We start from the raw sequence: 24,667 nt of genomic DNA, 5'->3' as shown, positions 1-24,667 counted from the left end.
AATGATTATATCAATTATTTTTCTTTTCGTTTCAATCATGCTATGCCTTTATGTTCTACTTTGTTTTTATTGGGAGAGTTTAATATGTCACACTTTGTAACATTTTGCATTATCAGCAACCTCTTCTGTGTTCTCCAGTGCTCGCCTGTTTGCAGTAATCTGTGTTGTCCTCGAAGGACATTGTCAGTGTCCTTCTTCTTCGATGGCCCCTCAACAACAGTCCAACTGTTGCCTACCGGTTAAAAACTGAGCGTTTAAAGACACATTAGGTCCGCCGTCCTGACAGGGAGCTAAACGCTGATATCAAAGACCATATAAGTTACACGGACAGTGATGTCTTTGATGGTGGACTTTCACGCGCAAACAAAGAATGGGGTCAGTAAAATACACGAGTTTGTATCCTTTCTGATAGGTCAGGTTCTTCTATCATCCTCCCACTTGTTTTGGTATGCACTCATGCTATATTTACTCTGCAGAGGTACCAACAGACTTTTTTTAATTTTTTTTTTTTCTCTCCTGTCGCTGCTCGTCACCACTCTGATTGGCCGAAGAACCTCCAATACACTTTTTGTCTTCTGGTTGTTAGGGTTTTCTTTGATGCGAAGGCCTAATCAAACGTGAGAATGCGCATGTCTGTTGTTTATAGTGCAACATCTATCTGGAGGTTCTGGCAGTGCTGCTGAGTAACAATATCCTGCCAGAGTTGTTTGCATCCTGTGGGACAAAGTCTTTAGCTGACAACATAAATCAAGTGTTTCTGAACGTGGCAGTCTTTCCCTCTCTACGCTATTAGGGTAGAGTTTAATTTTGTCCGAAAATATGCATCTTGTTTGTGGGCTGCACTCTTTAATCCCACATCTTCAAAAAGCGTAGAGGGCCATAAAGTTACCAACCTCTTATAGCCTGATGATATCTTTCTCTTACATAGCAGTCATGCGACTTAAGGGAAATTAAAAATAATAACCTTTGCTGAAGTTTTCGGGCGAGTTTATCACCTCCAGACTTCCATCATTGTTGGTCTCGCTGTCACCCCATAGACACAGCTGTGTTTGGGGCACAATCAGTGCTGGTCTCTCCGGGTTAGAGTTTATCTGCTGAGATAACATTGTTACTAAAGTCTTTTTTTACAATGCCATTCTACTATCTTCATATTGTCCGCCAAAGACCGAGTTCTGTAGAATTCCTACACAGAGAGACTTTTTATTTGTGTCTTATATATATATATATATATATATATATATTTTAAATTCTGGATCTTTGTCAGACCTTATCAGTTGTGTTATGTCTGGTTGTTGTTATACAATGTCTAGACCTCCTTTTTTTACATTTTATCCCAGTGCCTCTCATCACCTCTACGCCTCTCATAAGATATGATTTTTTTTTTTATTGCTCCAGATCAAAAGCTCGATCAAATCACAGGTTCCAGGGTGAGGTCTCACTGGGCTCTTTCGTTGGCACCGGGCAGCGAGGCAGGTCCGAGCGACCTTTGGCCTCTGTCAGCCTGTGGTCTTTGAGGCTGTTAGCAGGTTGGTTAGTGAGCAGTCTGTATGGGGGCTCCAGGGCTCTCTTGTTTCACTCCCCTGGTGGCTTCATGCTCCAGTGGAGGCCTGGTAGGCAGCGCCTTTTGTGTCCCTGACCCACTAAATGTGTCAGTGACCAGCTCTCTCTCTCTCTCTCTCACTCTCTTAAGGTCTCTCTCTCTTTCTTTCTCTGCGATGCACCCAATTCTCTCCTTCTATCTTTCTCACTTCGATTCTGTTATTTTTCTACTTTGCAGTCGGATACGTGCTGTAAACAGGCTGTATTTGTTGGCTCATCAACCAGTAAATAAACTCAAAGAGTGAATTATCATTGAAAGACAAAGCCCGGATCGTTCAGCTGGCTCCCCCCGCTCCGTGCCCCTTTCGAACAGCTGGCTTACTGACAGCGCAGACAAAGGTGTCCCACCTGGAGCTCGAAGCCAATAATTATCACCTCAGTCCTCCATCACACAGGCGGCCTCTTACAAAGACCTGAAATCAGAAAGGGGGGGACTTCCCAATCCGTTCCTGTCCTGGCTGAGGGTCTGAGGCTAGAGGCACACAGCCATACACACTGCATTCCTCTGTGGCTCCGGGCGGATGGGAAGCTCAGCTCTGGTGGCTCTAAGCTCAGTGTTCTGCTGAGACTTGCAGATATGTCCCCCCACCAGCCAGGTGACACTTTTTGAAAAGCTTCCAATGCAATACAATATAAAGTATTAGTTGTAAAGTAAAGTTGTACTTTATGTAAGATGTTATCTACAGGGTGGTGATGAGATATTTATTTCCCACTTCCCTCTATGCAAACACTGTGTTATTGTTCAGATAGCTGCAGCTCTTTGGTCCTTATTGTAGCATCGGATTACTCGGCCATTTGATTGATCATTAGGCTAATGTCTCAGCTATGTTGAGTTATCATTCACCAAAGCACTACCACTGTTTGTTTGTTTTTTGTCTTGGGAACCTCAAGAGAAACTGGTGTGTCCCAACTCTGTAGTAAGGGCTTTCCTCCCATTGTTAGCTTTCCTCCAATAAAACACCATGTTATTCTTCTCCTCCCGGGTGCAACAGTAACTAATGCCCAGAGACATTTTTGTCTCACTAAAAAGCAGCCTGACTGCTGATGGCGGTGGGCGTTTTGTTTCAGGGCACCAAAGACTGTACGGCACATACCACTTAGAGAGGCGGAGTACACAATGAGTGCCTTGTAGTAGAGTCGTGGCATGTGTACCAATGCACTGAACTGTACTCACTCTCCTCTAATTGACGGTGCTGAGCTGCTTAGATCAACAAGACAGATCCTACAAAGGGTGAAACATGGGCAGCCTGACAGGCTAAATTTCGCCTGAGCCCAGGCCATGTCCTTATTTATAAGCATCCTTTTTTATTTACACATTGTCATGTAAATGCAGCAAAGACAGTCCAGGGAAAGTTAAGAGCTCCCTCTTCAACCCCTACGTTCCTCAGCGTGGTACACAGTAGTCATGGTGTGATACTTTCCCTGGCATTGCTATCGTTCTGTGGGGTTATCATTGGAGGCAGATGTCTCTATTCCACTGTTATGTTCCATTTGGAAAGGACAGATAGCCGAGGGCTGTTTGGCCTTGGCTTCGACTGCCGAGAGGAAGGTTACAGCCTGAGCCGAGAGCATAACTACAAGACCGGGTCATCTCCATCCAGGACCGCTGTAATCCCAAATGACCCTTCACGTCGCCTAGACAAATTGTAACCAGCAGTGTCTGACATGTCCTCTTTCCCGGTGGGGTCAGGTCGTGGTGACCCAGGTCGTGTAGGGGTCATATTGAAGTCCAGCGATGACATGATTGTTATTGATGGATAGCATTGCACTAACCCTCCCAACTCCAGTCTGTACTTTCCAGTTTTGCTGTTTGTGTCCGCGGACAGTGACGTCGCTCCCACCAGGTGTTTCCCCTCTTGCTGATGGAAAAATCATCATGGCTGACATTTCCTGTCATGTTCAAACTTCCTGACTGTCAGGCGAAGTCGGATCTTGCTCATGTGCTTAATCGACTGTATTTTCATCTGGTCAAAGTCATGTAGAGGATGACTTGTTATTTGGTCATGGTTGTGCAGCCTTTGTAGGACCCGCTTGCCTGTTGATCTGACCTCTACTTTAATGTGTCTACAACTATTGAATCGATTACCGTGAGATTCGCTACCGACATTCATTGTTCAGAGGATGAACCACTTTATTGATTCCCTGAACTGTCCTTACTTTTCCTCAAAAGCCATCAGAAAGTCATTTATTCAAATATATCAGATGGATTACCATGGAATTTGTTAGAAAAGGTTGATTAACTGGAATTCATCATGCTAGAATACTAAAATACCAAAGTATAGTGACATACAGTACGTGGTAAGCATTATAAATGCTAAAAAAACAACACATTCATGTGTTATTGTGAGTGAATATAAGTGCACAGAAATCTGGCATTAAACTATGATCTCAGCCATGAAAGAGCAGCCTCACTTAGTCACTAGCCTGAATAAAGACTCTCTACACACAAAAGACCCCCGCAAGGTTAAAAACATACAAAATCTGTTTTTGTTGTTTGTGGGTGTGTGATTGTTTTGTTTTTGACATGCTAGATACTTTTACCATTTCACACAAAAAATGAATCCATTCATGGGAAAAGTATTCTTTGTTCGGCCTGCACATGTTCACACCGAGGCCGACCTGGGATGAGCCAGACTTTGTTTTGTTTTAAAGGATCACATGGCAAAAAAAGGTGGGAGAACACTGGTGTTCTACGTGTCCATGTGGGAAATGATTTAGCTACATGTTGGAAAAATGATCTGCATCGAATATTGCTTTCGGCCTCCTTGTTACCATGACACATTTATCCTCAAACTTCATCTGGTGACAGATATCCAACCTAATCCGGATATTTTTTCTCTCAGGACACTGAGTCTTTGGACAGCTGTATCCAGAGCACCTTGTCGGCCCTCTACCGCCCCTTTAGTGCCACCGCTGCCACGGTCCTGTGGCAGCTCTTCAGTGTGGTGGAAAGGCAGTACCGAGGAGACGGCCTCCGCTGCCTCATCGACTTCCTGCTCCCTGCCAAGAGAATCCTGCAGATCATCCAACAAGAAACATATGTGAGTTGTTGCTAGATGTGGCTCATCAGGTCGAATTGTTGTAACCTTCTGTGATTTGTTTCAAATTTCACAATAATAACAAGATTCACTAGGGAAATTATATATTTATCCATGTATCCGTGTGTCCGGAAGTGTCAACTCAGGTTCCTTACCAAAAACTTCCAATATTCAATTATAAATATCTTGAAAGTCAAGCAGTGATGACAAAAGAATGCGAGGACAGTGATGCTGAATGTGAATATGTGGGAAGGGGGAACATCAGACTGAGACAGAGTTGTTTATTGTTCTGAAAACCAGCTGAAAAGCAGCCATCTTTCTCTGAACAGGGAAACAGAGGGAACCTGTGGTCTGTTTGAGAGGATGTTCTCTTGGGCACAAAGTGAAATTCAATATTCTCTCACAAGCTTTGATTGGCGTGCGATAGGCCTTTACAACCAAAGCACTGTAACTTTATTCCTCTGTATTCATCTCCCTGGTGATTACCCTGTGACGATAGCCATAGCAATAGCTTTCCCTAAGCCTAGCCCCCGAGAACCGCTTGTAGTGCTTGAGACTCTTTGTACTGCAGGCAGTAGGAGAAGCTTCAGAGGAAGATCGCGTCCTCAGGCTTTGCTTTGACATTCATAAAATGGATCAAAAGTCAACCCTTGGGCACCGTGTTTTTGCTCTTGTGATTTTTTATGCGGTCAATGTAAAGTTTGCGATGTGGTTGCTGCGAAACCAGGCCTGATCAGACAGGTTTTTCTCCTTAGTCGAGTGATTGCTGACAGTGATTCATTCAACCCGGCCCGGGAAAATATCTTGCCACTCCATTATATTTAAACATGCGTTTGAACGCGGCTTTAAAGGTGTCAGTCAAACCACAGGTGAGCCACGCTGGACATGTGATGACCTTTTTATGACTCTGTTTTCTCTCAGGTCAGGTTCAGAGGACTGCTGTTCTATCATGAGGGGTGGCCTCTCTGCATCCACGAGAAAGTTGTCCTGCAGCTCGCCCCTCTGCACAAAGTGCGACTGAAGCAAGGAGACTTTTACCTACAGATTGTTCCTTTAGGCCGCAAGACTGCAAAGCTCGTGGTAAAATGTCTGTCGGTCAGTGGGCAGGCCATCACAGAAGTCCCCATTGCAGAGAGCATGTACGGCAGTGTCTTCACAGCTGAGTTCTTGCAGAATGTAACACGCGACCGTAACCTGCACCCGCTTCAGAACTGTCTTCTCACCACTGGGACGGCTGTGTACAGGACGCCGTGGAAGAACGTGGTCAACCCACTTTTTGTCAGCAGCACGGCAGACGCCATTATGCAAGCACGCTGCAGCAGAGGCGGCTTCCGCGGCCATCTCAGCACCTGCAGCACCAGCGGATCCACAGGGACTCTGGACAGCCACCGCAGCTCCAGAGAGTCATTGCACTCCCAGGGAGCTGACTCCATCTTCTCTGAGCCCACCTCCCCAAACGGAAACCACTTAGAACCCTGCGGTGAGAACCACGGCGTCGGTTCACGTGACGCCGCTACGCCTGTCATTACAATCGAAAGATCCACTGAAGAGTGTGAAATAAGAAGCGAGGACAGTGGTGGGAGAGAGAGAGGGCCGGGGTCCAAGATGATGTCTTTCAGTACAGACCTCAGTAACCCTGGCCCCCGACGACGCCTCCCACGGGACTCTGTTGCATTTGAGAGCAGAAGACTTTTCAGGAAATCCTACATGGAGGCCCTACAGAACCCCATGAGCCTCGGCTCCAGCACCGAATCTATCCTGGAGGAAAGCCCGGAGCCCGGAGCTGGTCCGAGAGACGGCTCAGTGACACCAGGGAGCAGCCCCGACACCCGCTCTCCTTCCAGAGAACATTTATCTCGCAGGCTGGGTACCCGCAGCTGGCTCAGTGGTGACGACTCGCGACCCAGCACGCCTTTACTTTACCTACAGAGGGGGTTGAGGAGCGCAGAGAGACGTGCAGAAAGACGCTCAAAGTCCCTGGAGAGGACTAACAAGGCAGGACAGGTCAAAGGCCACCGAGAACGATCCTCTTCCGGTGGCTCAGCTAGCACCACCCCCAAAAAGCTCATAAATGGCTACGCTATTCATTTTGGGAAGCTGGATCTGGAGGCCGCTTTTCCTGGCTCTGAGAGGAGAAACAGCAAAGAGGAGTCAGGTACGTGATGCTGCACTGATTGATGCTCTTCCTGTTGCTTTCTTCATTTCATATTGCATGATAATCATATTTCAGTTGCTACTTGTTACATACAAATACCTTGTCTGTTGGGGCCATCAGCAGTAGAAAGTACAAAAGTATAAATACGCAAGTAATGCACTTAAGTACAATTTTTAGATACTGGTACTTTTTACTATTTGAGACTGCAGTTATATACTGCAGTAATATAAATAACATCATCGTAATACCATATAAACTCACTGTACATACAACCAAACTATTCATTTATTGCATCTTCAAGATTTAAATCCTCAGTATGAATAAGTGCTCTATATATATCATAGAAGGTTCCTTTTCTCCAAAAGGCTTAATGGCAGATGATGTTTCTCATCAGTTAATCTTATATGTGTGTAATTATTGCCTCCATTAGGAGTGGTTATTCATCTGTAGTTGGAGTCTGGCTTGAGGCAGATAATTCGAAGCGTTAACGCTGCCATTGGTGACGCAATGTTTTTCAAAGCCCACTCGGTGTATTTTTTGGCACGTTCGGTGTACAGGTACGACCCCACCATGGAAACAGAACTTACTCAGTGTGTTTTCTTAACCACTGTCTGTCATTGTTTTTTGTGTCCATAGCTCGTAGCTCAGGAAAGCGCCGATGTCAGGGTACCACCTAGGGAATCATGTTGTTCTTTCAAAACACTGATACTACCGTGAATTGAAGAGTTAATTCAAATCTCTCTGTAACCTTTGGAGAATGCTAGACCACGGTGAAGGCTTAGTACTGATTCTGTAAATAAATATGGTTATTCAGATTTTCATTTAAAAGTGTCAAATACACCCATCCAGCATTCCTGAGATTATCTCAGAGGGGGATTGCATTTCAGCCGCTGTAAAGCAGGTTTCCCACAACCACATTTCAAAGGCAACAAAGGATCCTGTAAACCAACCACAGGCACCACAGCATCCCACAATGAGATGAGCCCACAGCAGTATTGGGGACGGGGGCTGCGCTGATCACAGATGGTTTGCCTCATTTACCAAAGTGTCCTTTGTGAATCAAAGCAGCGGCAAAAAAAAGCTTTTCAAACTACACCTGTGTCTGTGGAGAGTCCATTCAGTCCAGAAACACAAGACCCAACCTGCGCTGACTCACACCCCGCTGAAAAAATACGCCAGACGGGTTAGATTACTCATTATGTGAGCCAGCAATCTCCAGCCACCAGATTGAGTGCACGTTTGGCCTCTTTGACGGCCTACAAGCTTGTCCCGCAGACCGCGCAAAAAACAGACTTTTCACACAGGACAATACTCAGGAGGCTTTACTCCACGTTTGTCACTTCCTCTGAAAACAAAGCTATTTAGGAAACATGCGACAAACACAAGCCTGGCCACAAAGTCACTCAGGAAATGCAGCGACTGTTTGAAGACAATAGAAGCTGAGCTGGGAGGGTTTACTGTCATTGAACAGAGCAGGACAATATAAGAGGCCTCAAACTGTTTCAAACGCCAACACACAGCCGCAGTGTCCATCAGACACACATCCATAATCCCAGGTCCATCGACGGAGGCGGTTGACCATTGGCCAATCAACGTTTTGTGTTCATTTTTCCATGCTGTTAGTTCTTGGATGTCTGATTTTCAGAAAGGTTCTGGTTTATTTCTGTGGTTCTAGGATCGTCGATGTCTGTTATGGTCTCATATGCTCAGTTCACTGCTTTAACCAGACTGGAATATCTCAAAAAACATTGGACTGATTTCTGTGTAGCAGGCGACCACGTTCACTAGAGGATGACTCCATATTCATGGTCCCTGGAGGATGAATCTATTTATGTTTTCAGGGTCCCAATACCGGTTTACTTTCAAATAGTGGCATAAACCATCGGCAAAAAAAGAATTTGTGTTTGTGCTTAATAGCCCGCTAATATGCTAAACTCTGATGTTGATCCCAGTAAATATTAAATCAACATGCTAGCATCCCAGTGTTAAAGCTTCATTTATAAGCACAAGCATTTCCTATTGTTGGATTTTAGAAAGATAACAAAGATGGCACACATCTATATATTATAGTATATTTGAAATCAAAATCAATGTATTTATTTGTATTTATGAGTATATCAGGGTTGCGATATCAGTATGGTAGAAAATGGATAGATTTGGTTTGCCAAAACCAGTAAATCAGTTAAGATTATTTAGTCTAGAACTTTTCAGACCCCAACGTGTTTAATCTAATAAAAATAAACACTGAATTAAAAATGAAGAGCACAAACTCTTGATTAAAACCCGACAAAGAAGCCACAGCTCAGCGCTGTGTGCGTAGAGGAGGTGTTCTGCTGGACTCTTTGCGTACACAGTGGTACTCTGTCTGCCTGAGGAGTAGGATGTGTGTCAGTAGTATTCCTATAAACAGAGCCGCGAGCTATGAAAGACTGGATGTGAAGACGGGAAAGTCTTGCCAAGAGGTACCTGTGACTCAGGCTGGCTGAACACCTGGTCTGAGTCAAGGTTAACAAACACTTCACACAGTACCAAGGTGAAAGAAAAAGCTAATTTATATTGATTGTACTATATTTCTGTGGAGCTGTGTCACTTAGATGTGCAAAATGTGCCCACTGATCATACTTATTTCCACAGGACAGCGCGTTGACAGCATCAACAGTGAGAGCAAACGGCACCGGCTCAGTGGAGAAGAGCCGTGCAGTCCAAAAGCTGCCAACGGGACGGCCATCAGGCCGGCTTCAGCATCGGGCTCCTGCAACGAGAGTCTCTCAGCCACCCCCAAACTGGTGTCAGAGGTCAACGAGGAGTTGCTCACGTCGGGTGCTTTGATCCTGCCAGGTCGGACTCATATTAGCTGCTTTCATTCATTTCTCTTCCTTTTGTTCTTTTAATGTTGACTCTAGGACCCAGGGTGTAAACATAAAAAAAAAACATGGATGTGATTTAAATTAGATTTATTTGCATACACAAACGTGACAGATATTATATTGTGTATTACAGTGAAGAAAAAAACGACTGGGCTTATTTGAAGCCTCTACCTTAATCAAGAAAATGTCAATGTCATCATAGAGGACCCAGAACATTCGTGACGTGCCGGCATTTTGTCCTCCAGGAAACAGAGATCGCAGTGGGAGGGCGGTGCTGCAGGTGTGCACCAGAGCTCAGGTGTGGGCAGGCGAGAGCTGCACAGTCAGTGACCTCACCTGTTTATTGGGCTACTACTATTCCACGCTGCGGTGAGTCACGCATCCTCTGTGTGCTGCGTGGGTGTTAGGAATAACTCCTGTAACTCTCACAGCTATCTTTTTGCACCTGGCGTGAAAGCTGTAAACTTTTCCATGCGGCCTTCGTTCGTGCATTTAGCATGTTTCCAATGATCCTTAACAGTGCAGCTGTTATTCAGTGCTTTTAGAGGAACAAAGACGTCAGTATTTTTATGTAGAGAATTATCAGTAACCTTGAGAAAGATAATGTTCATAGTTGTCGCTTTACTTTCTTTTGGAATGTGTTTTTCAAGCGTAATTGGGATCTTTGCATTTGAAAATGTCTCTGTCCTAACCTATAAATGTCATAAATAATGTTTCTGCTCAGTTCAGTTTTCTATATTATTTTTTTAAGCCCAACATCACACATGTGACTGAGTTTTATGATTGGTACACATTGATAAGGACAAAGCACTGACGTAATACTTTGGTTTCAGGAAAGAAAGGCGTGATCAAGGCTTAACTGTGGTAATAGACAGCAGGAGGCAGCAGCCGGTTCCAGCGCTGTTGTCATCTCTGTCTGAATTTCAGGTGAGCCCACAGTGGTAAACATATAATTACCCTCCAACACACACCCAGAGAGTTTTCAGGCCCTGCTAAATCTCTGTTGTCTTGTGAGCTTTTGCTGATATGTCTCAAGATCAGCACACAGATTTACACAGACCTTATTGTTGTATCTCTCAGTCTCTGACATAGTTAGGTTTTTTTTTATTTTAAAGAGCCGCACCTTTAGATTCATATTGACTGCGGTTCCAAGACATGTTTTTGGAAAAAAGCTGTCCTCGAGGCATTAGTGGTGCAGCCTGTCGTTACTTGTCTGTTTTTAACGCACGCTGGGGGCGAGCTGGTTGCAGCCGCCTTACAAAAGACATGTCGTCATGCTGTGATGATGAGTTTTCTTACTGACGTCGGTATGATCATTCTGATATCCCCAACAGATGCCCAGATCCATTTTATTTTTCTTAATCAACCAATGCAAATTATTGTGCATGTTCTCCTCAGGCGTCAGCACCAAATGCACTTTACACTGTCCTCTTCCTGGTGGACAAGGAGACGGCAGCCAAATCTGAGAGGGACATTGACGTACAGGTGAATAGCCGATTGAGATTTGATTCATTTGATTCCTTTCTAATGTGGTCGTTGTCGGCTGTGATGACACACATTATCATACTGAGTGTGTTTTTCTTGCCACAGACTGAGACAATGTCCTCTCTGAAAGCCCTGCTGAAGCACATTGACCAAAACCAGCTCACACGAGATCTGGAGGGCAACTTCCACTACGACCACAACCACTGGATCCACTTCAGACAGGTGGGTGAGACGGAGGTGTCTGGGCATTATAAACACATTTGTAAACTTATAGCTTTTGAAAACAGAGATTCCAACGAAAAGTTATATTACTTTTTACCAAAGTCTAGTGGGAAAAAATGGCTTCTTTGGACCAGCTGAAACATTGATGGTTTGTGAACATTCTTGAATCAATTCCTTGCGTTACAAGTGAGGACGGCGAGCTCTTTTGGACTTTTCTCTGTAACAATCTGTAGATTTTACGAATGGTAACCTGCAATGAGTTATAACCTTGTGCTATTGTTCACCCTCCATTTCTTTCTCTATCTCTCTGACAGAAAATTGACCCATTTGCTAGCAGTTGCAGCGAATCCATCGCCTCCCTCCAGGCGTCCATCAGCTCACTGAGCAGCAGCGGCAACCTGAAGACCTCGAAGGTCAGACCCGACCCCCTACAGGCAGTCTTGCCCACTGATTTATGTGATTGTTTTACGTTTTATGGTGACCTTCCATGAAATCTGTGCTTTAAATCAGACAGGTATTTCACATGTTTTCACATCCTTTCTTCCTTTGATTTTGTTTCCCATCATGCATGTTGGATTCAGGAGGTGTCTGAGGTATTGGACCAGCAAAGGCATCTCATGAAGAGTGTGTTAGAGGACACCCGTCTAAACAGACTCCGTTTAGAAGGAGGAACTGTCCTCGCCCGCATCAGGAAAGAAGAGGCCAGTGAGAATGAAAACTACAGGTACTGGTTTTATCCTCATGAGTCAATACGAGTGATCGTAAAAGGGACTTCCACACGATGATTTGTCCTGATGTTGTTTTCTCTGTTCATTTAGAGATGCTTTCGACATGTTGAACGCACTGTACAACCAAGTTGACGAAGAAGTCCATAAGCTTGTGATACTCTCCAACAAGTCTCAGAAACGGTTGGAGAGCCTGCTGGAGGTGCGCACGTTTGAGGAGCAAACGCAACAGGTAAACGTCAACTGTGATCTGTGCTTCTGTTTTTTGGGGATATTGAATGAAATAACAATGTTTTTCTCTGTACAGATCAAACTCTGGTTCAGTGTGGAAGGAGAGAAGCAGCTCACACCGTTGGAATCGCTCACTCCGTCTGTGGCCAAAGTTAAGGAGATGCAAGAGAGCTTGGACCAGTTTCTTGAGGAGTCGGTGGTAAATATGAACACACTTTCCAGATACATACTTCGTGGACCACCTCCCATGTGGAATTCTGAGAAGACGATCCGTGCTAAATGAATGCGTTTTGTCTGTTTCGCGACAGAACCAGCAGAGGCACGGCCTGCAACTGGTGAAAGAGTCACCTGAGTCCCTGCCAGGCTCGGTTCTCCTTGACTTCAAGCAACATCTGGGCTCCATCTTAAGCAGGGTGGAGAGGAGGAAGGCCAAGCTAGACATCCTAACCAACCTGTATGAATTCTATGACTCAGTAAGTATTTAAAACAAATTTGGATTTGATTGTTAGGCACTGTTTCTGTGCAATTAAAGATCAACATATACTTAAAATCTTATATTAAAGATGAATTATCAATGGATAATTAAAGATGAATCACTCTAACCGTCATCAGGCAAACCAGTGGATGGAGCACTGCCAGGACTATTTTGGCCACCTAAGTCAAGACACTGTTGGACTTTTGCCGTCCGTGGTGCAGAACCTGCAGGATTACTACACCGAGGCTTCCAAATTCTCCATGGACAACTTCAGCACCCTCAACAACATGGTGCTCTCCCTGGAAAGTCCTCAGCAGCTGCAGCAGTGGAACACCGTGTGGCACAAGTGCCAGCAGACGAAACAGCGATTGGAAGAGACTTTGGCCCGAGCCGTGACAGCGGCCCCTAACTCCACGGCTGTTGTCGACGCGGCGGCTCCTTTGGAGGCAGCGGAAAGCCAGACTGCCGCCACGCAGCAGCACGGCGCGAAGGCGCGTGTGCTTTTACCCGCGCTGACTTTTGAGGACAACAAGCCGCAATCCGCTGGGCCCTGCTCCAAGAGCCCAACCAGTTCAATCTCCTCTTCCTCACACTTCACGTTCCCCCCCGAGTGCGACGGCAAGCTGAGGCAGAGTCCGTCCATGTTTGACGACACGGACAGCGACTGCACCATCGACTCGACCATCTCCTGCCACTCCGAGCCCGTCTACTCCGGGGCAGCCCGCCTGCGCAAGCAGCCAATGAAGAAGATCATGAAGAAGACCATGAGTTACGAGCTGACCCCGAGGGACAGCGGTCACTCAGACGTCAGCCACATTCACGGCTACACAGGCGTCTACATCAAGGGCCTGGAGGTGGCGAATAACGTGTGTGCAGAGAAGAAGCTGCAGAGACCCGACATCATGAGCCCTGCGTTAGGACGCAGCCGCAGCATGTCTACGCCGTCAAGGACGCACAGCAGACACAGCGACGGAGAGGGCAAGAAACACTGCAGGTGAGACTAGACCATCAAAAATGAAAAAGTCTATAGAGGAAGATAACGTGGGCAAAATACCAGATCAAAACCAACGCAACAAAATGTTGTTGAGTTATGATTTTTGGCTGGTAATTGTTTTTCACCAACCGTTTTAATTACTTTATTCTGTCTTTCCTGTGAAGATTCCTTGACAAATATGTTTCAGTGTATAATAGAATGATGCTGAGAAAACAAGCAATCACAAGTTAAAATTGCAGGGGTTTATTCCCTCAAATACTTTGCTATTGTAACACTAATGTCACCCGTTCACCATGAGTACTCATTGTGTCTTTTTGTTGTCCAGTAAAGTACAGCACATAATGGATGAGATGATCTCCACAGAGAGGGAGTATGTTCGCTCTCTCGGCTACATCATTGAGAACTATTTTGCCGAGATGGAGCGCCTGGACTTGCCACAGGACCTGCGGGGGAAGCGCAGCATCATTTTTGGCAATGTTGAGAAACTGTGGGACTTCCACAGTCAGTACTTCCTGAAGGAGCTGGAGTCATGCGCCCATTCCCCGCTGTCCATCAGTAGCTGCTTTCTGAGACATGTGAGTCCAGTCGGTCAGTCAGTCAGTCAGTCAGTCAGTCAGTCAGTCAGTCGGTCAGTCAGTCAGTCAGCCAAAGGGCCCTGAGGAGGCACCCTTACAGTCTAAAAATAGCACCCAGTTCTGATGGGTCCCAATGATGTGTTGACTTGCGGTTACTGATGTTTTTCAAAACAACGTAATGCAATGTTTACAGTGAGGTCACATGACTTACCTGTCACGCTGTTGTTCCTCCAATACCCGTGTACTTACTCATCAGAATGAGCCCATGCAATTGCCTTCAGTCGCTGAAACAATCATCGTGTTTTGCAAAGCATCCTGAAATTCCTACTTCTTACCATCGACACAGTGTAACCTGTTAATCTTGTGTGCAGGAGGATCAGTTTGGAATGTATGCTTTGTACAGCAAGAATAAGCCCCAGTCTGACGCTCTGCTCAGCAGCCATGGGAACGAATTTTTTAAGGTGCGTCTGGAATCTCTGGTTAAATTCCTCACAGACTGGCGGGTCACAGGGCGTCACATTTTAGTTTGTACACTAAATGAATGGGTTACAATGAGATATAAACATAGTAGATTCTGAGCAATTCCTCAACATGAGCAGTTTTGATTAACCATGTTGGACCAACCACAGATCAATGTGTATTGGCAAAATGACTGTACTGATTTATGGTGACATGTTCCTAAAAAAACACCTTTGAAAAACAAGCTCCAACGTGAATTATTTTGGGGGCTTTAAAATCCACACCTCAGGGTCTTTGTCAGCAGATGGACATCCTCAGTTTCTCATGTAGATCATAGAGTGTCTGTAACCTGTGTTGTTTTTTAAAGATATCAGCTGGAATGTTTGAGTTAAGGTAGACACAGTGTCACCATTACATACGTAGTTTATCCACCAGTCAACATTTAAATGTTCATTTTATGTGTAAAATTTGCCAAACAGTTTATATCTTTGTGAAATGATTTAATAATCATAATCATAATAATGTTTATTTACTGTCTTATATTAATATTACCTGAAATATATATCTTTTTTTAACCGTTTAATTCTCAATTTTGATATGGGCCCAAAAAAACAGAATTCAACTACAGTTGGTAGAACTTAATCTCAACATTTGCATCTGTATTCAAAATACCTGAAACACAATAATAACCCTCACTATGTCTTTCCCCAGAATAAGCAAATGGAGCTCGGGGACAAGATGGACTTGGCCTCTTACTTGCTGAAGCCCATCCAGAGGATGAGTAAATACGCGCTGCTGCTGAAAGACCTGATCAAGGAGTGCAGTCAGTCCCAGGAGCAGGAGCTGAGCGACCTCCGCACCGCAGAGGAAATGGTCAAGTTTCAGCTTCGCCATGGCAACGACCTGCTGGCTATGGATGCCATTCGGAGCTGTGATGTAAGAAGAAATGCATTGGCCCAGAGCCATGTGCTACTGTGATGAATATTTTAAGTGTCAGCCTTTAAACTTGATATGCGTTCACCTTATTTTAAAACATTTTTTGTCAATTGGAGGTCATCTTGTTGTGTTTACACCATTTCCACCATTTCCCAGGCCCAACAGGATTCGCATTGTTCTCTCTGACGCATGTGAACGGCCATGTTTCCTCTGCAGGTGAACCTAAAGGAACAGGGTCAACTCCGCTGCCAGGATGAATTCGTAGTGTGGTGCGGACGGAGGAAATACCTCCGCCATGTCTTCTTGTTTGAGGACCTCATCCTCTTCAGCAAGACCAAGAAGATAGAAGGAGGATATGACTTTTACATCTACAAACAGTCCTTCAAAGTAAGCGTTTGTATTTTTCACTTTTGGATACGCTTCTGCTTGTATAAGGATAGTTGAGTTCATTTCTAATCTGTTCCCTTTTAGACTGCGGAAATAGGTATGACGGAAAATGTTGGTGACAGCGGCTTGCGCTTTGAAATCTGGTTCCGTCGGAGAAAGTCACAGGACACGTTTATACTCCAAGCCAGCTCTGCAGAGGTCAAGGCTGTGTGGACAGCCATCATTGGGAAGATTCTGTGGAGACAGGCGCTCAGAAACAGAGGTGTATTTAATTGTTTAATTTTGATCTTCACACATGTGTATACGTGCCATTCAGGCCCCAAGGTGAACAAAGTTCTAGGCATTAAATTGATCTTTTTCTGGCTTGCAGAGTTGCGCATGCAGGAGATGGTGTCCATGGGGATTGGAAGCAAGCCTTTTATGGACATAAAGCCGAGCGATGCAGCTATCAGTGACAGAGCCATCGACTATATCATGAAGGGCACAGGTGAGCTGCTGCTTGACATTTTATGTATTTGATTGTGTTTTTATTACGTTATTCCTCTTTCTCCTGCTCTATTTTGTTGCACATTTACCATTGATGTTGTAATTATGCTAACTTAATTACAGGTGTTTTAATGCAAGTATTATTACGCAGCAGCTGTAATCTGAAACATACAGATTTGAAGAGATTACAACTGCAGTAAACTTTTTTACAATACTCCTCTTTCATGCCTCAATTATCGTAGTTAACAACCTCAGGAATGTTTGTACATTCCAGCCACTTATCATCCCTCCCGTGATCTCACGGCTCGCTGTGCTTGTCTGTGCCGACAGAGGCGAGGACCCGGGCGTCCATCGCCGTGTCTTCGTTTGATCACGCCACTTCGTTCAAGAGACCTCACTCCACAATCTCCAACAGCAGCACCTCGTCCTCCAGCAGCCAGTCCTCCTCCTCCCTGCTGGGCTCGCTCAATCTCCACCTGTACTCGTCACCCTCACACCCGCACCCGTACCCAGGGACGTGTGTTCCCTCCTTTGCCCAGTGGCCCTACGACTGCATAGAGGAGGACGAGCTGGAGCACGACACCGGGAGCCAGCCTTCCATGAGTGAGTGGCTTTTGGTGTGGTATGCATAGGTGTTTACTTGATACAAAAAAAACATCTAGGGTGAGATATGATGTGAGAAATGTGTTTGCATGTAAATGTAAACACAGTCATTTTGGTTTTATTTAATTTTTTTGGAGTTCTGTGCAGCTACCACTAGGAGTTGCCAAAGTCTGAAAAATCAAACAATCAAAAGCTTTGATAATAGATATGTAACTAGATGGAGCACATTAGACATCTGACTTGAGTCATTCGTTGCTTTACTCAGTATTAAGATAACTTTGTTGTGTTACAGTCACTGAGAGCTCAGAGACGTCCTCCCAGTGCACCTCCAGTGACAGTGTAACAGGACTGAGTTCCCTCACCATACCCGCGCACCGCAGCATCGTCATGGACTCCTACAACAACAACAACGAGGCCTCCGCTTTCCTGTGCTCCTCCACGACGTCCTCCTCCATCGCATCTCCTTCAATATTCGAGAAAGAGGACGAGCTCCAACCCCAAGGCACCAAGTTTATCACAGCAGTGAGTGTTTGATTATCTTGATTAGATGACAAAGCTGACCAGAAGTCACACTTTTGCTAACATCACGTTTTTTCATGTTCTCTTGATGTATAATCAATAATCAAAATTGACTTGTTTTTACCATGAAATGAGTCTTTTCTATCTAAATACGGAGCAGGTCCTCTCCATGTTTCCGATAGGGAATGTTCCCAAGGGTCGTGATCCCAAAATAATGTAACACCATGTTGATTACTTACTTAAAGAAGCTTAAAGCCAGGATCACGGAATGCAAAGTCCTGATTATAACCCCGATAGGGCTATGATTTTAAAAATCATGTTGTGTTAAGAGGTTGAGTATTGAAATAGTCCCTTTAGACCATTCAGAGCTGCATTCTATTCTATTGAAAACCCCAAACAAGCCACACCAGGGACCCACTTTTTCAGGCGGATTCCATTGTTAGTCGGCAGCAGCGTTGCATTGATTGGTTTTTACAGCAGGGTTCAGTTACAATGGACCTTAAACAGGCCACGTGTGAAAGGGACAGGAATATTTGAAGCTTCCGTTTCGCTCACCACCTTTTTGCTGTTTTGTTTTCACCAGAGCAAAGCCTCTCATATAGCAGTCGGCCTCTCTACTGTGGTCTGACTCAGAGCTGAGGGAATTTAGCTCAGTAAGTAACCATTGTCACCAGACCGCATCCGGGTTGTTCCCTTCACAGCCTCATTAACAACTGTGAAGAACCCGACTGACTACTAATGTGTGTGAAAATGTGCGTTTGGTGCCGTGTGTGCTGCATGGCAGTGTGTCCTGCTGGGTTAGGGGGCTCTTCTCCTCACGGGTGGTTGGTTTGCTAAACTTCTGCCTCTCGTTCGTGTTTTTTGTTCTCATTCTCCTCGATGCATCCGTTTGACGCGTTTCATGTATGTTTGAACACATGCACGCAAGCAACCTTTTTAGGGGGGGCTTTGGAATGCATTTATGGGGTTTTTTGTCGCCTGAGTTTTGTGTTTGGAAATGTTTAACTTAACTTTATTTCTGATTTCAAATGATTTGCAAAACAACAATACACTACCAGATTATGTGCATAGAATATTACAATGCAAACGGCAGCTAGATTTTCTGAAATGGACTGAGCCAAATGAGAAGAGCCTCACTGTCTTTACATGCAGGCACATTTTTGTGGAGTAAATAAGAACCATTGTTTTTTTGAAAGGCCTAAAATAAAGTAAATAAACCACAATATACATATAAAAGCATCTGATCTGAAAACAGTATGTGTTGTATACTGGCACTTACCAGCAAAAGCTGTTGAATGGAGTTTCAACAGGCCTTTTGTTGATTTGACTCATATTCTTAATATTTTATGGTGACTATATTCCAAAGAGATGTTTTTCTAAATCCCCATTCTTGTGTATTCCTTCTTTCTACCTAGCTGTGAAGTCCTGAAGATGAATGATGCAACAGTAGTTTGTATATCAAGACAATGAGACAAAAATAACCGGAGACCAGCTTCGCAGCACTAACACTTTAATGGATGAAGCTCAACTATTGGATGGCATTTCACAATGATACTGAATTTACACTGGCACGTGGTACGTCAGTGGTCTGTACATTTGTTTTAATGAGCTAGATATGAATCAATGTTTATACTGTAGATGAGTTTTTTTATGTATTTTACATACAAACAAAAAATAGCAAGCAGATCTATCTGGACAATAGTTTCCTTTTCTTGCCAGTCTTCTGTTATAACAACTTTGTACAGATGATTAAAATGTTTAAATGTTTAAAAGAATGTTGTTGTAATCATTTCTTTGTCTTTCTTTCTTGAAATTAAGTTAAGTTCCACCCGTGGTTACTTTCTATAATGCACAATCCTTTGTAGTTCTGCAGTAACCTGTGCCTGAGAGCCACTAAAAGTTTATCTGAAAACACATTGCAGATATTTACACGGTTTTAAAGAGCCGTGTAAAACCACACCGACACCCGTGCACATAGACCGACAAAGCAACCCTGTGAGGCCCAGTGCTACCGTTACAAAGGTTGATGTAGTGGTGTTTCCTTCACATCAGAGTAGTTGACATGCATTTACCACAAAACTTGTTTTCTCAGTCGTACATCGGGCGCAGACCACAGCCCGGGCTGCTCATCGGGGGTTTCAGCTCAAAAAAAGGAAATCGAGGCGAAACAGAAAGCCACAGAAAAAACTCTGCGCACACAGTTGTCTATCTTTTAATACACACTAATAAACGGCCTTGCGGTAGTTTATATTTACAGACGGTTAATTTGATGCATTCTCAGATATGTTCTTGACCACAGTGCGTTTCTCTTTGGAGATCCAGAAGCAAAGCATTGCAGAGAGAAACACCTCGAGCCCCAACACACAAAGTTCCATCACCTCTACCTGCCAGAAACACGGAAATAACCAAGTATGCATTGGTTTTTATATTAGCAAATATATGTAATATCTATTATTGAAGAATTTAACTTTTTTCTGTATGCTTCACATGGCCTTACCCTCAAATGTAGATCATTTTCGGAATTCCATTGAGCCAAGTCAACACTTATCAGACAAGCAGAAACTACGGCTACAATAATGCAGCCACAGTTGACAGCGAGGGACACCTGAAACATCAGCCATACGTTATGATTTTGTATTCATTTAATCATTTCTGTACATTGTTTATTGGAGTTGGATGGAGCTGTACTTACAGGTAGTAATCTTGGATATTTGAACAACAGGTTGGAAACCAATCCAGCAAAGACGAACTGCGAAGGACAAGAAGCCAAAGTCACTATTTTGAAGACAAGTTAACATTAGCACATCTTTTTTGATTAATTCTCGAGTCTATTTGTTTAATTTTAGCAAATTGAGCAGAGACTTACAATTGTTCCGGTCAGTTGGGAAAGTCTGAACAGCGCCAAAAGGGATCCGTGAATCTCCTGGGTTACTGCAAAAAGTATTCCCACTCCAACACTGAAGAGACCACTCATCATCTGCAGAGCCTGGCAGAGGCATAAAGGCACTGAATCCATCGCATCTTATCTGTCTGAATGTCACATGCTTCCAAAATGATTAAACACATTCATCCAGTATCTTGTTGCCCAAACCTGATGTGTTTTCTTCAAAATTACTGAGAGTAAAACACAAAAGGGATTTCAATGTTGAGTGTATTGTCCACAAATTACAGTATAGCAAAGACAAGATTGTGTGAGCTTTGACATGAAGAAGAATACCGGAACAGTATTTCCTGTTGCTGCTGTCCAAAGCTGCACAATAGGTACAAGTTACACGCACTAAACTTATTGACTGATTGATCAAAATCATATTATTACATAAATAGTATACTGTTTCTTATGTTTCATTTGAATTCAACACTTTTTGAGAAGGATGTTTTCAGTATTATATTTCAATATAGTGTTATTTTATTCATGCAGACTAACTAAGGGTTGGTAGTCTAATGCCCGCCTGTCCCTGAAATCAATGTGTACGTTTGTGCGTTTTGTTTGCATTGTATGGAGGATAAAGGATCTATGAAGGATGTTTGTGCCTTTTTATCATTTTGTAATCATTTGCAATGTATCAACCTTCTACATGATGTTTTTGAGTCCTCTGAATTAAAAAAAAACATTACATATTATAAGACTCTCAAAGCCCAATTCAGGGCAGTAGATGAAATACCATGACCTTCCTAATACAAAACTGGGTTAGTGAGTTAAGTCCCCATGACACAATTTCAAAAAGAGTTCAATACTACGACCTTCTCGAAGGATTCGTATGTTGGCAGACATCCACTCACCCCCAGCACGGCCGGTTGTTTGTGCAGCAGGTCATGCAGCGGCCCTTTGACGTCGGGCACAAACTCCAAAGCTCGGTAATATTGCATCACAGGCTCCTCGCTCTGCTCGTCCCTTAGTGGAGCATCTTCCATGTCCATGTTGATGTCGGCACAGGCCATGTTTTTCTCTGACCTGGCGAAAGAAATTCCAAAGCAATGGCATACAACGGTCATGTAATGTGTATAATAATTGTCACAAAACAAGGTGACGTTTTTTAGAGCCTTGTTTTTGTTGGATCAAATGTTTTTTTCTTCATTTATCTAAATAAACCAGATGAGGTATAATATGTCACTATATATATATAAACACCCAAATAATTAAAAATGAGTAGTTTCAATAAAATATTAACTTAGTAAATAAGGAATGTTTATTACAGGGCTTTAGCAGCATCCAAAAGTCTTTTTCTCCCAAATTGTTCTTTAAAAAAAAATTATACTTATAACATTCAACAAAAATGTATCGATTGACTTACATACACATGTAGGATTTTAGTGGTTAGCAAATTAATATTCTATAATACAGATATGTACAATAGAGGCTTTTTGTAGGACAATTCAATGTCTAACTTACCTCGTTTTGCTTGAGAAGTATTTATTTCACACTCTGTATTCGCCTCAACCAAGAGCCTCACTCTTGAAACACGATTTCACTTCCCTACAAATACTTTGAAAGCTGAGATCACCTCGTATCTTAACTTCCTCTCTCAGCCAGTGATCTCTGTGCAATAAGTTGGATGTTATGGCCCAGTATTTCTAATTTAATTTAACAAATGCCCTTGAAAACGGTTCATGTCAAAACTAAATATGTCGGCAGGTTTAGAGGTTTGCCAAATCGGTCTGCAAAAAAGCTTTTTGTGGGTATATTATTTATTTCTGAGTGTATGAGAGACAGAGAAGTGGTGGTGTTGGAGGGAAAGGCGGGCCGGGGGGGAGGGGGGGTGTTAATGAGAGGAAGACAATTGGCGTGGCAGGTCATTTCCTTGTCACACTCATTTTGACAAAGAAGATCATTTCAAGTCTGAATTCCGGATACTGAAGGAAAAAAAAGGTCTGTTTCTTAAAATCTAGACAGCAGATTCCGAAAGGGCTAAAAGCTGCTTTAACAATCTTTGCTTCAATTGTGTTCACAAGGCAATGCGGAAGACCTTTGTGTGTGATGGATCAATGATCATCACCATCCCAATCGGGAGCCTGAGGGACACTGGAGACGGTCAACTGATGCCGGAGACATTTAAGTGTGTGTTTAAAGATTCCTACAAGATCTTTGCTGTGAAGGGGAAGCCTAAACCTCTCGGAGTAAGCAGAATACTTCCTTCACAAGACAATTTATCATTGCAGAATATTTTGTAGCTTTATGTTGTATTTTTGTCTTTGACTTGCAGCGTTGTAATGCAGTATTTTTGTCTTTTTTCATTAGGCAGCCCAAGCCATCACCGGGGTGTTCATTCTCATACTCGGACTAAGTTTTCTAAACACAGATGTTCTTGCAAAGATCTACATTCTACCCTGTGCTGTGGTACATTAACTATGCATATAACTACGCAGCAATACAATTCAAAAGTAATTCTCTAGACAAAACTATTACTTTTTACTTATTGTTTAACAGAAAATAAATAAAAAGCATCTAGTATTCCACCTCTTTTTACTACTAGGATATTCCAGATTGCAAAGTCAAACACATTAATTGATTGTGTTCATTTGACAATTCATAATGTTTACTGTTGTATTTGTGTGCTAAATAATTAGCATGTTTTATCACTATCTTAGTTTGTGGTCTGTGGAATCCTGTCCTATGCAGCTGGACAGTCTCCAAACATGCACGTGGTAAGTTCAAAATTAAGTTATTATTCTCAAGAGAAGAATCATCCTTACAATGTGAAGAGGTAATTTTTAAGAAATGACATGTACTGTATAGATAGTATTATTAGGAATATAGTAGTATGATTTAGAGTAGTATAGTTGTAATGTTTCCTACTGCTGTTTTCTGCTGTGTTGCTGACCATATTTCTGTCCATATTTATATTGTGATTTCGATACGTTATTCCAAACCAAAACTCCTCTCTTTGTAAATTGCACCCCTGTGTGTATAATTGTTACGGACAAGAAGAATTTTCTTAATACACAACGACGTCACAGCTTTCTCAGCCTGTACTATGTTCTTTTTTAACTAATTGTATTCACCAATACTTGCAATATTCATAACCTCTTTCACCTTCCAGACAAAGCTGTCATTCTCTCTGAACATCATCAGCTTCTTCTGGTCAATCACAGCAGTTATTTTGTGCCTGATCAAGTTTCATGCTCCACCACAAATGAGCTCGAACAATTTAAAGGTATAAGGAAAACATCATTTTTTGGTAACCTCTGGTTCTCTCTAAAACACAGAGAAAAGTGTATTTACTCAACCTTTTTCTCGACTTTTTAAGATCCATGAAGGACTCAAGGGACTAATCATAAGTCTGCTGGTTGTTGAAAAGTTAATCGCCGCTATCTTGATCTACTGGTTAAGTAAAGCTGTATGCAGACCCCATTTCAACACTTTGGTATGTCTTTTTTACACACATAGCAACTGTGTAAACTACAAAAGGAATAAGATTATGCATAACTAAAAGTAGTGATTCTTTATCTGCAGCCCATCATACTGCTGAAACGAGGAGACTGAGGCTGGACGGAACTCAACAAGCCAACGAGCAACTTTTAAATGCTTATTGTATCAAAAGTGCATAGCAGCACTATATGAAGAACCCTTTCATATACCCATCAATAGAAAACATACACAGAATGACAAATTTATCATTGTTTTCCCTTTAAAAGTAGCTAAAACCTACGTACGTATGTGAATGAGCCACCTCTCTTATTATATTGATTAACACCTGTTATGTTTGTGTACATCTCTTATAATTTAATAATTTGACAACAAAAGGTCCAGCAATGAAATAATAAGGGATTGTTGTTTCTGATCATTTAAAATTACCATGTGTTCCCTAATCGTAGAAAACGTGGGATTGTCTTGTTTTGAAATTTTGCAAATATTTTAAAACTTCTTGTGTCTGCTTTGTCGTCTCTCTGTCAAACCCTGTATACGTTTACTT

The 24,667-nt window shown here is 43.0% G+C and overlaps 3 protein-coding genes across 6 annotated transcripts in view; 2 read left to right on the top strand and 1 right to left on the bottom strand.

The window, feature by feature from the left end:
- zgc:158766 (uncharacterized protein LOC100009641 homolog) overlaps nucleotides 1–19,680 on the top strand; it is a 28,912-nt gene extending 9,232 nt beyond the window's left edge. For 2 of the 3 annotated variants that reach the window (XM_037454529.2, XM_037454528.2), the window contains exons 2-24: nucleotides 4,443–4,640; nucleotides 5,559–6,792; nucleotides 9,427–9,630; nucleotides 9,905–10,028; nucleotides 10,493–10,586; nucleotides 11,058–11,144; nucleotides 11,250–11,366; nucleotides 11,681–11,779; nucleotides 11,948–12,090; nucleotides 12,185–12,323; nucleotides 12,399–12,521; nucleotides 12,631–12,795; nucleotides 12,935–13,791; nucleotides 14,117–14,366; nucleotides 14,738–14,827; nucleotides 15,537–15,761; nucleotides 15,978–16,148; nucleotides 16,233–16,410; nucleotides 16,519–16,635; nucleotides 16,965–17,237; nucleotides 17,530–17,759; nucleotides 18,340–18,409; nucleotides 19,172–19,680. In XM_037454529.2, the coding sequence (XP_037310426.2) occupies nucleotides 4,443–4,640; nucleotides 5,559–6,792; nucleotides 9,427–9,630; nucleotides 9,905–10,028; nucleotides 10,493–10,586; nucleotides 11,058–11,144; nucleotides 11,250–11,366; nucleotides 11,681–11,779; nucleotides 11,948–12,090; nucleotides 12,185–12,323; nucleotides 12,399–12,521; nucleotides 12,631–12,795; nucleotides 12,935–13,791; nucleotides 14,117–14,366; nucleotides 14,738–14,827; nucleotides 15,537–15,761; nucleotides 15,978–16,148; nucleotides 16,233–16,410; nucleotides 16,519–16,635; nucleotides 16,965–17,237; nucleotides 17,530–17,759; nucleotides 18,340–18,384 (5,163 nt within the window). In that variant the 3' untranslated portion in view covers nucleotides 18,385–18,409; nucleotides 19,172–19,680. The remainder of the gene's footprint in view (nucleotides 1–4,442; nucleotides 4,641–5,558; nucleotides 6,793–9,426; nucleotides 9,631–9,904; nucleotides 10,029–10,492; nucleotides 10,587–11,057; nucleotides 11,145–11,249; nucleotides 11,367–11,680; nucleotides 11,780–11,947; nucleotides 12,091–12,184; nucleotides 12,324–12,398; nucleotides 12,522–12,630; nucleotides 12,796–12,934; nucleotides 13,792–14,116; nucleotides 14,367–14,737; nucleotides 14,828–15,536; nucleotides 15,762–15,977; nucleotides 16,149–16,232; nucleotides 16,411–16,518; nucleotides 16,636–16,964; nucleotides 17,238–17,529; nucleotides 17,760–18,339; nucleotides 18,410–19,171) is intronic. The other variant, XM_062565582.1, reaches the window with a different exon arrangement.
- A 42-nt stretch (nucleotides 19,681–19,722) lies between these two features.
- Nucleotides 19,723–21,695, bottom strand: si:ch211-269k10.4 (uncharacterized protein LOC100150242 homolog). Its single transcript, XM_037454530.2, has 5 exons — nucleotides 21,537–21,695; nucleotides 20,623–20,742; nucleotides 20,449–20,505; nucleotides 20,254–20,361; nucleotides 19,723–20,140 (listed from the first exon to the last, which is right to left on the bottom strand). Exons 1-5 carry the CDS (start codon nucleotides 21,693–21,695, stop codon nucleotides 20,018–20,020), a joined length of 567 nt encoding a protein of 188 aa, XP_037310427.2. The 3' UTR covers nucleotides 19,723–20,017.
- An 839-nt stretch (nucleotides 21,696–22,534) lies between these two features.
- Nucleotides 22,535–24,667, top strand: LOC119197763 (uncharacterized). Of its 2 annotated transcripts, XM_037454351.2 has the most exons (7): nucleotides 22,535–22,623; nucleotides 22,707–22,871; nucleotides 22,993–23,091; nucleotides 23,343–23,399; nucleotides 23,795–23,908; nucleotides 24,002–24,118; nucleotides 24,208–24,667. In XM_037454351.2, exons 2-7 carry the CDS (start codon nucleotides 22,710–22,712, stop codon nucleotides 24,235–24,237), a joined length of 579 nt encoding a protein of 192 aa, XP_037310248.2. In that variant the 5' UTR covers nucleotides 22,535–22,623; nucleotides 22,707–22,709; the 3' UTR covers nucleotides 24,238–24,667. The 2 variants fall into 2 exon arrangements, with proteins under 2 accessions (XP_037310248.2, XP_037310249.2); XM_037454352.2 differs by lacking the exon at nucleotides 22,535–22,623 and having other exon boundaries at nucleotides 22,632–22,871.

This window comes from Pungitius pungitius, chromosome 11 (assembly GCF_949316345.1).
Source record: "Pungitius pungitius chromosome 11, fPunPun2.1, whole genome shotgun sequence".
Classification (NCBI taxonomy): Eukaryota; Metazoa; Chordata; class Actinopteri; order Perciformes; family Gasterosteidae; genus Pungitius; species Pungitius pungitius.
The sequence above is the reverse complement of the archived record's forward strand: the minus strand, read 5'-3'. Positions and strand labels throughout refer to the sequence as shown.

Bases quoted from the DNA above. Each gene is read 5' to 3' on its own strand.
- si:ch211-269k10.4 (XM_037454530.2), bottom strand. From the start codon at position 21,695: ATGGCCTGTGCCGACATCAACATGGACATGGAAGATGCTCCACTAAGG. The intron at 20,506-20,622 runs GTAAGTCTCTGC...TGTCCTTCGCAG, and splicing joins CCCAACTGACCGGAACAATT to TTCGTCTTTGCTGGATTGGT. The intron at 20,141-20,253 runs GTAAGGCCATGT...TGTTTCTGGCAG, and splicing joins AAAATGATCTACATTTGAGG to GTAGAGGTGATGGAACTTTG.
- LOC119197763 (XM_037454351.2), top strand. From the start codon at position 22,710: ATGCGGAAGACCTTTGTGTGTGATGGATCAATGATCATCACCATCCCA. The intron at 23,400-23,794 runs GTAAGTTCAAAA...TTCACCTTCCAG, and splicing joins AGTCTCCAAACATGCACGTG to ACAAAGCTGTCATTCTCTCT. The intron at 24,119-24,207 runs GTATGTCTTTTT...CTTTATCTGCAG, and splicing joins GACCCCATTTCAACACTTTG to CCCATCATACTGCTGAAACG.